Source organism: Capra hircus, chromosome 17, assembly GCF_001704415.2.
Source record: "Capra hircus breed San Clemente chromosome 17, ASM170441v1, whole genome shotgun sequence".
Taxonomy (NCBI): domain Eukaryota; kingdom Metazoa; phylum Chordata; class Mammalia; order Artiodactyla; family Bovidae; genus Capra; species Capra hircus.
In genome coordinates, this window is record NC_030824.1 from 17,005,962 (window position 1) to 17,017,268 (window position 11,307).

Consider the following 11,307-nt stretch of genomic DNA (forward strand, 5'->3'; position numbering starts at 1 on the left):
TCTTATAAGTTAAAACACACATAAAAGTTCTGTAAAGACTGCTGTAAGATTTTATTTTACCTCTATCCAGTCTGGCCCTGGATATAAATCTCAGATACTCTATGTATGTTCTACCTATATGGCCTCTGGTAAGTCAATCCCTCTGAACTTCAGTGTCACATCTGTCAGATAGTATCCGTCTTACAAAATCACTCTTGTAGCTCAGCTGGTAAAGAATCCACCAGCAATGCAGGAGACCCCAGTTCGATCCTTGGGTCGGGAAGATCCGCGGGAGAAGGGATAGACTACGTACTACAGTATTCTTAGGCTTCCCTGGTGGCTCAGCTGGTAAAGAATCGCCTGCAGTGCAGGAGACCTGGGTGTGATCCCTGGGTTGGGAAGATCTCCTGGAGAAGGGAACGGCTACCCACTCCAATATTATGATCTGGTGAATTCCATGACTGTATAGGGTCTCAATCGGAGAAGGCAGTGGCACCCGACTCCAAGTCAGACACAACTGATCAACTTTCACACCTACTATGTAAATGGTGTACATTTAAAAACATGCACTACTAACTTAAGGACAGTCTAATGCTGCATACTCTTTCTTCTGCCTAAATGCTGCACAAAAGTATCATATCTACTTAACTACAAGCAATTTTTTTAAAAATCAAGAGGATTATGGCACATTTCTTCTAAAGAGGCATCTTTCTAAATGAGCTCATTACCCAAAGGCCTTCATGTTTACTAGTAAGCTTACAATTTCAACAGGACTAAGTATGTGTAGAAGATGTTTGCACTTTTAAGAATGACAGATGCACTCTATTTCAGTCCTCAAAGAGGTGACTATATCTGTCAAAAATCTAAGAGTAATATTCAAAAGATGACTGTGAAATATTAGTCTGCGTCTGTTAAACTATATAAAAAACAAAAATCAAACCGACCCACAGTCCTAGAAAAGTTAAAATTCTTAAACTAGCTATTTGCAGGAGACAAATCATGCAGACGTGGGGCAAAAGTGTGATCCCATCATGTTTCTGTAGGAAAATTATCTTCCATTCTGGGAATAAGGCCTGAGCACTGGACAATTAAGGGAAAAGACCCAGAAATATGCTCTGAAAGTGCAATTATTTAGGATTCAAATAACTTTTACAGCTAAATCCACACACACACAAATCCAAGGATAATAAAAATGACACTGGTTTTATGAAGTCTTTCATAGGAAGCAACTAGGAAATATAAACAGACATACTGGTTCTCAAATTTTCTGGTTTTCTTGAAGTAGCTCCTTTAACCACTGTTCTTGATTCCATGCTACCATGGAGTATGAACAATTTTAACAGCAGAGTATATATGCATGAGGTCTAAAATTTTGCCATTAAATAAATTAATAAGTAAAAAACACAAGCAGTTCCACAGCTATTTTTAGCCAACACACCAGAAAAAACAGATAATAGAAAGACTAACAGTGTAAATCTCTTATGTAAATTACCAAAATTTAGCACTGCAGGAATTATTGCTTACCTGCCATACACCCACAATTGCATTGGCTACTAATATAAGTAAAATTACAAAGGGTTCTACAAAAGCTGTAATTGTTTCTTCACCTTCTTCAAACCAAGCCAAAACCTAAAAGAGAAATGGCATTTATTAGAACTGTAATGTGTTCTTACCACAAAAGTGGCTGGCACTAAAGGAATTATGATGATACATAAAACCTTTTCTTATCATTCTTCGAAACAAAAGGTAGCAAAATGTAATGACATAAATGACAAGCTTATATCTTGTTCTAACTCTTAACACTCAAAACTATAAACTTCTTAACAATTTAAGAACTAATTTATTTTTCATGTAGTAATGTGTTTAAAATCCAAAACAAATACTTTGGAGAACTAAATCCCATCCATTTCCTATGTATATTTTTCAGAAGAAATAAAATAAATTCCTAAATTTAAAAGGCAATCATCAAACTTTGTTAATTTGGTTAATACTCATATGAGATAATACCTATGTGGCACAAATTCATAGTAGAAGTAACTAACCACTGACTTTAATATTAGTGTATATAAATTGCTAATGTCCCACATATTTTCAGTGGTGTTACTGAAGGTCATCATCGCAAGGTTGTTCTGAGATCAGGCATGTATTCTAAAGGTTAAGCTCCATATGACACCTAGTATAACAACATAGCACTTCAGAGACGATCTAAGCCCCCAAATGTCATGACTGGCCGAAGAACACTGCCCCAAGAAAAATGAGCACAGAATTGACCTCTAGCTCACCCAGCTGTAACTCAGATTTAAAAGCTGAAAGAGAGTCACACTGTACTTCGTAACTGAGCATCTGTAATAAGAGAGAATCCAACACAATGATAAATACAAAGTAAAAGAGGCATCTAAATGGTTAAATTTTTAACAATAAATTTTTGTGGAAAACTGCCAATCCAAAAGGATGTTAAACAAATCTCATGATTCAATCTGGGAGGTAAGATTTGCCTTTGCCTTTTAACACTACTTAAAATGTTTGCATATTCCACAATGAAATCTTTTCTTTAAAAGATCTATTCAGTAAACAAAGAAAGCACTGTTTTTGATACATTGAATATTGTCAGATATGATATATGGCAATAATGAAGCCAGTGACTAAGTTTGAACCTAGTGAACACCATACGATGAGCTTTGACAGAAACAGCAAACAAGCAGAAAGATGATTAAGGCAAGATCCAACATGAATTTTGCAAGTTAAAAGAGGGCAACAATGAATTAACAACAAATATCAATTTGTTAGACAGGTATTTTCACTACCATAGCACAAACAAAAGAAACAGCAGTTTGAGCAGGAAAAAAATCCAGGGGACACAAGGACAAGGTCCTGAAAGATGAACCAGGGCAGGCAAAAACACCAGAATGAATAGAATTTGTTGCTGCAAGCTTTTGACAGGGCATTCCTGGTGTTAAGGCCAGGCCTAATGCCAGAATGAAAACTTCTCTAGGAAGTTATAAATTTTGATAGATGCAAGATCACAGCTGCTTTGATACTAGCCTTTCAAACATTTGCCAAGGAGAGCATATCAGAAATAAGAAACAATTAGCTCTTGGGGGAGAAAAATGGCTCAACTTGAAGAGTAGCAAGGACCTTTCCAAAAGGTCAGTGAGGCATTAGCAACTGTAAGATAAGCTTCACACCTTGTTAAAGTGAGTATGAATTTCCCTCTTGGCAGCTAGGCCTGAGGAAAAAACTTAAAGCAATATTCCACATCCACTGGAGCAAAGGAAAGACTCAGGCAAGCAAGCAGCTTCTACTTTTCAAGAAATGTGTGGTTCCTGTGCATAAGTGGTATTCATCAGTAAAGCAACCACCCTCATCTGTACTATGCAGTAGCCTTTTCTTCCACTATGTGACTTTAAATCTTTATGTGTAACACAGGCATTCGGCTATTTGAAGGTTCTGTCAAATGTGTGACTACTGCCTGATAAGAAACTAGTAGGCAAATCTCTTAATGTGGAAGGATAGTGCTGGACCTATTTAACGGTGACAACTACCAATTTGCTAAATACTTCAAAAAATATTCAAAAAACCCAAAGAATTAAGTGCTATAACTCAAAATAAAGATGAACCATATTTCATTTACTCCTAAGAATCAATACAGTCAATCATGTTCAAACCACACGGTGTAATCCTTCATGGTTTTGTTTAATTGAAAAGAAAATCTCTCATGTAAATGGGAAGATGCTGTTGAGAAATGAAAGACTTCATGAGTTTGGGAAGGGGGTAGCGAAAAGGAGAGGGAAACTGGATGACACATTATCATGTGTTTTTAGCATTATAGTAGAGTCAGTTCATAATTATGGTTTACTAGAAATTACACAAAATATAGAGAGGCAGGGAGAGGAAATGTTTCTAAAAAATCTTTATTGAGAACAGGTTGAATATAAAGGATTATCTGTTTGTATTTCCTTTCGTTCACTGTTCTATCCGCAGGGTCCTAGAAGAGTTTCCGGTATATAGGCAATGCTCAACCATGTATTTATTGCATATAGATGCATAAATAAATCTCATACAAGTCCCTACCTAGCAGTATATAAACTAAACACAGAGCAAGAAGGTAACTAACTCATCAACAGTATCAAAAGGAATTGGAAAGACTGCTGTAGAATCATTTTAGGCAGTGTTTCTTCTTTCCCTGCTTTTCACTATTAATACAGTAAAAGTACTTCTGGGGCTTACAATATCCAGATCCAGTAAGATCAAAACTTTCAAACTTGTCAATCCCATTCAAAGTAACCACTGGCACGGTTACTTTATTTAGTTCCCTGACCAGGAATGGAACCAGGCCCTAGCGGTCAGAGCACTGGTTGCGCTGTGTCCAACTCTTTGCGACCCCATGGACTGTAGCCTGTCAGACTCCTCTGTCCATGGAATTCTCCAGGCAAGAATATTGCAGCGGGTTGCCATTCCCTTCTCGAGGAAATTTTCCTTACCCAGGGTTTGGATCCGGATCTCCTGCACTGCAGGCAGACTCTTCACTGTCTGGGCCACAAGGGAAGCCCTGAAGTGCTGGACCGCCAGGGAAATTCCCTAGCGAGACTAACTTGAGATAGGACTGTGCACCTTCTCTTTGCTATCTGTAAGACTGATCTCAACAGCAACTTCTGATGGTAGAGCCAGAAATGTCAGAGAGCAGGATTTAATTAAGCAAAATTTAATCCAAGGTAAAGAGACATGTTCTGGTATAAACTAGGTCATGCTACTGTGTGACTCAATTACCTACATGTCAGAGTAATATGCAGAGCTCTTAACAAGACTGTAAAAAGAAAATGAGAGATAAGCACATTCCTAGGACTGAGGGTCCTAAAACATGTACCAGGTCTGCATTCTTCCTTGTCTCCTTAGAAATTTGCAATGCATTTGAGCACTCAAATACTTGTTAGATGAAGGAAAAATTTATATCAAAAATTTTAGAAAGAAAAAATAGAAACTAAACACGTCACAAGAAAGTATCACTGATAAGTGTTACAACAACTATCTGGGGAGAGAAAACTCAGCCATTATAAATACTATGGGGGATTCCCTGGCGGCTCAGTGGTGAAGAATCAGCCTGCCAATGCAGGAGATGCAGGTTTGAATCCTGATTCGGGAAGATTCCACATGCCACAGAGCAACTAAGTCTGTGCTCTAGAGCCTGGGAGCCGCAACTAGATAAATAACTGCAACGAGAAGCCCTTGCACTGCAACTAGAGAGTAACCCCCGATCACCACAACTAGAGAAAGCTCCCCACCCCCGAGTCCCCGAAGGGCAACGATGATACACTCAAAATAAATAATTTTTTAAAAAAGAATGGTATGAATTAAGACTATATATTCTCTTCCAATCCAAAGTTCATGTGAAAACACTCAATATTTTCAGATTTGAGAATACAATCTTTTAAAAAATAAAACAAAAACCCCATAGACATTCACCTTTCAAACCATCTTTTAAACACAGGCTCTAAATAAATTACTTGAATCAATCAGTAAACTGCCCACTTTATCCTTCAAAATAATTGAAACACAGGAAAAATTTTAAATCGCTACATTACCAAATACTTCTTGAATACATCTTATTAAGAAAGGCAAAGTAAATCAATTTCATGTATTTTGAAAATGCTATCCACACAAACTCATCCAGGTATTTCTTTTAACAAAAGCACTAACCTAGGCTCTAAAAGGAATTAATAGTCCCTTCAAAGGTTTCAGTAGGAAAAGACAAATTATTCCAATATAAACCAAAATTTGAGAAGTGTCTTGGTCTAAGAAAGCTTAATTAGCATTTTAGGGTCAATCTAAGTAGCTGAGATGGGGAAACAGGGGTGAAAGATAGAAAAAATTAGGCAAATTGTGTTACCACAGAGGACATGAGTCAGACAGATGAGACAAATAGTCCTCATGCTCACTTCCCTTAGGTAACCATCACCTTAGACACCTCTCCTGACTTCCCAATTTGAAAACTGCCCTCTTTCCACATGACCCCCTATTCCACCACCACCCTCCTAGGCACCCACTTTTTCTCTATGGCACTCTCTCCAATCCAACAGATTTTTAAATATTTTCATTTTTAATCTGTCTCCACTAGAACGTCAGCTCCACGTAGGATACCGTATTTCCCTCCAAGCTGTATCCACAGTGTTCATGCTATGTACCTAAGATGCTCAATTCCTAACAAAGCAGTGAAGGGAGAAAAGAACAGGCAGTCCAATTAAGCAATCACGATGTGTTATATGAAGGGCAAAGTTGGTGAGCAAGGGGGATGGAAAGAAAAAGTGAAAGGAAAGGAAGGTACTGAATGTCAAGGAATTTCTAATGTTACTTCATATGCAACGGAGACACACAGCTCACTTCTTCCAACCCAAGGGACAAGTTAATTAAACTTTATCCATACAGGTCACAAGTGTAAAACATTAATGCTGTTCCCTACTTTTTGCATCAGCAAAATATTAACTTTGGTTAACAGTTTACTACTTAATTTGATATCTGAAATATGTCACTAAAGCCTAGTATTTCTTAACTTGAGTAGAACCTGATAATGCATCATGTGTTGATTATAAACCTATTTGCTTCTCCAAAAGAACATGTACTTTTTACTGTTTTGCCTGATAAACGAACAGGAATCAACAAAATCAGATTCTTCACCGTCTGAGCCATCAGGGAAGCTCATAGGAATCAACTGATTATCACAAAAGATTCAGTGCTCTTTTCACAGATAAAGAAATGTGGAATGAAAAGGTCAAGTACAATGTAGCAATAGTCCCAATCCCCATGAAGAAAATCAACAGGTTTATATCCGCAATGTCTTCAAACAAATCAAAGCAAATTAAAGTCACAGTACTTCCTAAACAATAAACATTAAAACTTTACTGTTTCTTTAGTCACTAAGTCATGTCCGACTCTGCAACCGCATGGACTATAGCCTACCAGGCTCCTCTGTCCATACTATTTTCCAGGCAAGAGTACCAGAGCGGGTTGTCATTTCCTTCCTCAGGGGATCCTTCCAATCCAGGGATCAAACCTGGGTCTCCTGCTTGGCAGGTGGACTCTTTTACCACTGAGCCACCTGGGAAGCCCAAACTTTTTTCTGTTTAGCAGCCCATAAAATAAAAACGTAACAGTTCATTTCCTAAGCAATAACTCCATGTGGTTACCTAAAAGGTAACTCAAACTTCAACTGAAAAATACAGACCTATGAAACTATAAAAAGTCAACATCCTACCTTACAACAAAATTAAAGCATGTATTTAAAAACCCATTTGAGGGAATTTCCTGGTGGTCCAGAGGTTAGGATTCGGCACTTTCACTACCAGAGATGGATTGGGGAACTAAAGTTCCCCTAGGACTTGAGGCACAACCAAAAAAACAAAGTAAAAACTACATCACAATGCAAAGCATTAGTATAAAGTCATTCAAAACTGGCCACTCGAGATTCTATACAACTCAGTCAATAGCCTGCCTACTAGAAGTAACGCCATTGATGTTCCAACACTGCCTTAAATCACACACACAAAATATCCCAATAAAAATTTAATCTTTGGATTGTATATACAGCACCTTATTAACTTCTAAGAGGTCCCCAATGACCTCACTGAAGCCCAGTATCAAAACTGCAAAACTTGAGATTATTTTAAAATTATGTAGCCAGTTTAAACATAAGCATTATACTAGCTCAAACACATTAGTTGTTTTGTCCCATGACAATGTAGAAACTAGCTAAACAGCACTATTCTTTGAATTGGTAAAGTAGCAGCCACTAACTGAGAATTTTTTTTTAACCAAGAAAAAACAGACACACATAAGATACAGAGTGATTAACTCAGGATGCTGCATGAGTTGCTATGATACTCTCTTAATTTTCTTCAATGAAAACCATAGAAAACATTTGTGAGGAATTAATTATTAATGGCTACACATCACTTGGCTAACATGGCATAATATATGGCAGTCTCATGGCAGAATGAGAAATTTCAAAAAAGCTCACCTCTTGCCAATTTTTTTCCTTCACCTAAAGTAAACAAATGCTCATTGCTTCATGTATTTAGTTCTCAAAATAGCCCTCTGGAGTAAGGTTGTCAATAAAGACTGAGGTAGATCCCTGAGGCTTGCATGCATCTTTTGCAAACACACAAAAAAGAAACCCTGTAGTTGTGTCAAGTTTGCAAAGCCTGAAAAAAGTTAGCACATTTCTCATCCTGGTTTTTATAAGAATAAAATACTGTACTTTAAAGAACAAAAGGCATCTCTTGTTAGGATTAAGAACATCTGTGTCCTATTCATGACCATTTTTAGGAAAACTTGGAGGTCCACTGCTCATGAGGAAAAAAAATGCAATAAAACGTTAACGCTGAACAGGAAAAAAAAACTAAGAATCTAGAATTATCCTTTTCAATGCCCATCACCTTTCTTCTGCTGTTTGCATTTCACCAGTTTCTTAGCAACCATACAGGACTCAAGCCGGTAAGCACACACAGAACATGAAAAAACAATGTGTTTTTTTTTTCTTTTAAGATCTAGAACCAATTGTACTAAACCTTATTCTCTCAATCTAGGAGCCACTCAAGACGGGGGTCCAATTTAGATAAATATACTACCCTAAAGGTCAGTGACCAAATTTGGTCAACAATGGTGCCATCACTGCCGTCATCATTCTTGTCACTGTCAGAAACAACTGTCACCTTGCCATTACCAGGAAGGGAGAGCAACTGGAATATTCCTTTTGTAAGTTCTATTTACAGACTACAAAGAGCCCATCATCATCTTAGTATGATCTTACACAACGGAAGAACCCAAAACAGAAAAAGCCTTCCAATAAGCAACTTTTAGATATTAAAAACTGATAAACCACAAGAATTTATAAAGACCCTACCTGCCACATTTGGCAACAATTTCTAAATGGACTGCAAATGTCAGGCATTCATTTATTTTCTGTACAGGAATGGCGTGTTCTATTTATAATTTTCAAATACCTAGGGTATTTTTAAAAAAAACAACCAAAAACCCAAAACCAAAAACAAGAAAACACAGCTTAAATCTCCAAATAAAATGTTCTCACTCAATAGATAGATGTTTCCTGCTTTTTCATCTAAGGTATAGTCTCAACTTTGGGGAAAGAAAAGAAATTTCTTTATACTTACAAAAGATATACATGCTGCCAACAATAAAATTCTAACTAGTAAGTCTTCAAACTGCTCAATCACAAGTTCCAGCAAGGTTTTTCCTGTTAGAAAGAAACATATTTGTTGTAAATGTCATCTTAAGATCAGTATGGCGAGAGGGCAGAAAAAACATGTTAAGATTACTTACCTTCTTCAGCCGGTAACTCTGTAGAAATTCATCAGGCAACGTGTCAAGAGAAGGAAAAGAAAAAAAAATTTAGCACTCTTTCCAAAAAGAATTACTAAATTATCACTGTCTTTGAAAGATGCACCTAGATGTAGGAACATTCAACAGTATTTAATAGAAACCATACCAAAATGCTACCCCAAGAAAATATGCAATACTTGCTGTACTGATCTACTCTGAAACGTTAAATCTCATCAACACCTAAGTAGGGTTTCTGAAACAGGGAGTCATTTCAGCCCTGTCATCACTTCTGCCAGATGTGTAACTTTGGATAGTAGAATGGTCAGAGGCATTCTCAACTACAGCGACGCCTCATAAACCGGCTAGGGACGAGAAAATGTCTCGCAGGGCTCAACCCAGATGCAGGAGGCTCATCCCTCCCGCTGCCGGGGCCAGCTGCTGCTGGTGAAGAGCCGCCGAGCTAGCTGCGTGCGGTAGAAGGTCAAGGGCTGGAGCCACGCGGATGTCGAGACGAGGCGCAGACCCGACCTCGGTGCCCCCCGCCTGCAACCCCTCTCCTGAGGGGCCAGCGCGCGGGCTCAACCCGTCGCTTGCAGCCTTCGGCGGGCGCGGAGCCGAGACCCACGAGGTGGAGCCCGGTCAGCCATCTTTCCTGGCTCTCGGGCCCGCGCCGAGCCTCGCGGGGCCCCTGCAGCCCCGGCGCCGGATACCTACCGTTGGAGCCCCATCTCTCCTTGAGCTTCTTGACCTGCTCCAGGCTCAGGCCGGTGCTCTCGTTGACGCCGAAGTGGCCCAGCACTTCCTCCACCGTCTTTGTGTGCGCGTTCTCCATGGCTGCGGGGGCCCGGCCGGCCTCGCCTCCAGTCCCCGCGGCCTCTTCGTCTCCGCCTAGCACTCGGGCCGCGGGCTCGTGCCACCCCGGGCGCCCAGGCGCGGACTGGTCTCTCCCCCTCCTTCTCCGGCCGCTTCCGCCTCGTTGGGCGCTGAATCACCCCGTGCCCCCTCCCCCAGACAACCGCCCCTCTCGCTGTCCGGCCCTCGCCGGTGCCCGCCCCGGGCACAGCTGGACGGTGGGCGGGGGGGGGGGGGTCCTGACCCTCCCTCCCCTCGTCAGAAGGGAGGGCCTCCTTCACCCTCAACCGCCCGCCGGGAGTGCAGGCCGCGGCCCCGAAGCCCCCTCCCCGTTCTCCAGTGGTGATTCTCAGCCCCGCCCGGGCCGGAGGAGGGGGTGCTCTGCCGACCCTTGAGAGCGGAACGGAGCGAAGCAGGCGAGCCGGCGGGGTGGTGCGCGGAGCGCTCGCCTAGTCCCCTCAGCTCTGCACCCCCGACAGTAGCTGAGGAAACTGCGGCGGAGGAGAAGGAGGTGGCGTCGGGGACGGCTCCGCGGCGGCTGCTCTAATAGCATTTATCCGCGGCTGCCTCCCCTCTCGCCGCCGCCGCGGCATGTGGACGCCGCTCATTGGCCAAGAGGGCCCAGCGCGGCGCGGGCGGCGCGGCCCCGCCCCCTCCCCCCGGAGCCCTCCCTCCCGCGCGACTGGCGCCCACGCGGCCGCGCAAGCCCCGCCCCCTCCCGCGCACCGCCCCCAGGAACCCGGATCGAGGCCTGAGCGCGTCGCGCCCGCGCACTGCAGCCTGCGGCCGTCTCCTCGGCGGAGCGCGAGCCCACGGCCTCTTTTTGGCTCTTGAGGATCACGATTCCTACCCGGCTCAACCACCTGCAGACGTAGAAGCCAGGAGGGTGGAGGGCTCACGGTGCGCTTGCTGCACTCGCTGCCCCTAGGGAACTGCCTGCCCTTCAGAGTCGGTCTCGGGTTGGGGGTGGGTGACCGAGAAGGCGAGGCCGAAGAACCTATGAACTCGGTCCGCGGAGAGCTTCCGGAAGCGTGCTAGGGTTGGTGTCCTTGGCTCGCTCCCTCACCCTCCGCCCCCAGGGTCGCGCTCTGCGTCCCTAACCTTATATCTTTCAGAGCCCCTCTCAGGAACCGAGGAGAGGAATTC

General features: G+C 42.1%; 1 protein-coding gene across 2 annotated transcripts in view; it reads right to left on the bottom strand.

Moving 5' to 3' along the window:
* The window catches only part of ATP2A2 (ATPase sarcoplasmic/endoplasmic reticulum Ca2+ transporting 2), a 56,770-nt gene extending 45,962 nt beyond the window's left edge, over positions 1-10,808 (bottom strand). Inside the window, exons 1-4 of one of the 2 annotated variants that reach the window (XR_001296712.2) lie at positions 10,024-10,808; positions 9,310-9,327; positions 9,141-9,223; positions 1,504-1,608 (exon numbers count right to left, since the gene is read on the bottom strand). Coding sequence is in view for 1 of the 2 variants with exons in the window: in XM_005691428.2 (XP_005691485.1) it covers positions 1,504-1,608; positions 9,141-9,223; positions 9,310-9,327; positions 10,024-10,141 (324 nt within the window). In the remaining variant the exon portion in view is untranslated. The remainder of the gene's footprint in view (positions 1-1,503; positions 1,609-9,140; positions 9,224-9,309; positions 9,328-10,023) is intronic. The other variant, XM_005691428.2, reaches the window with a different exon arrangement.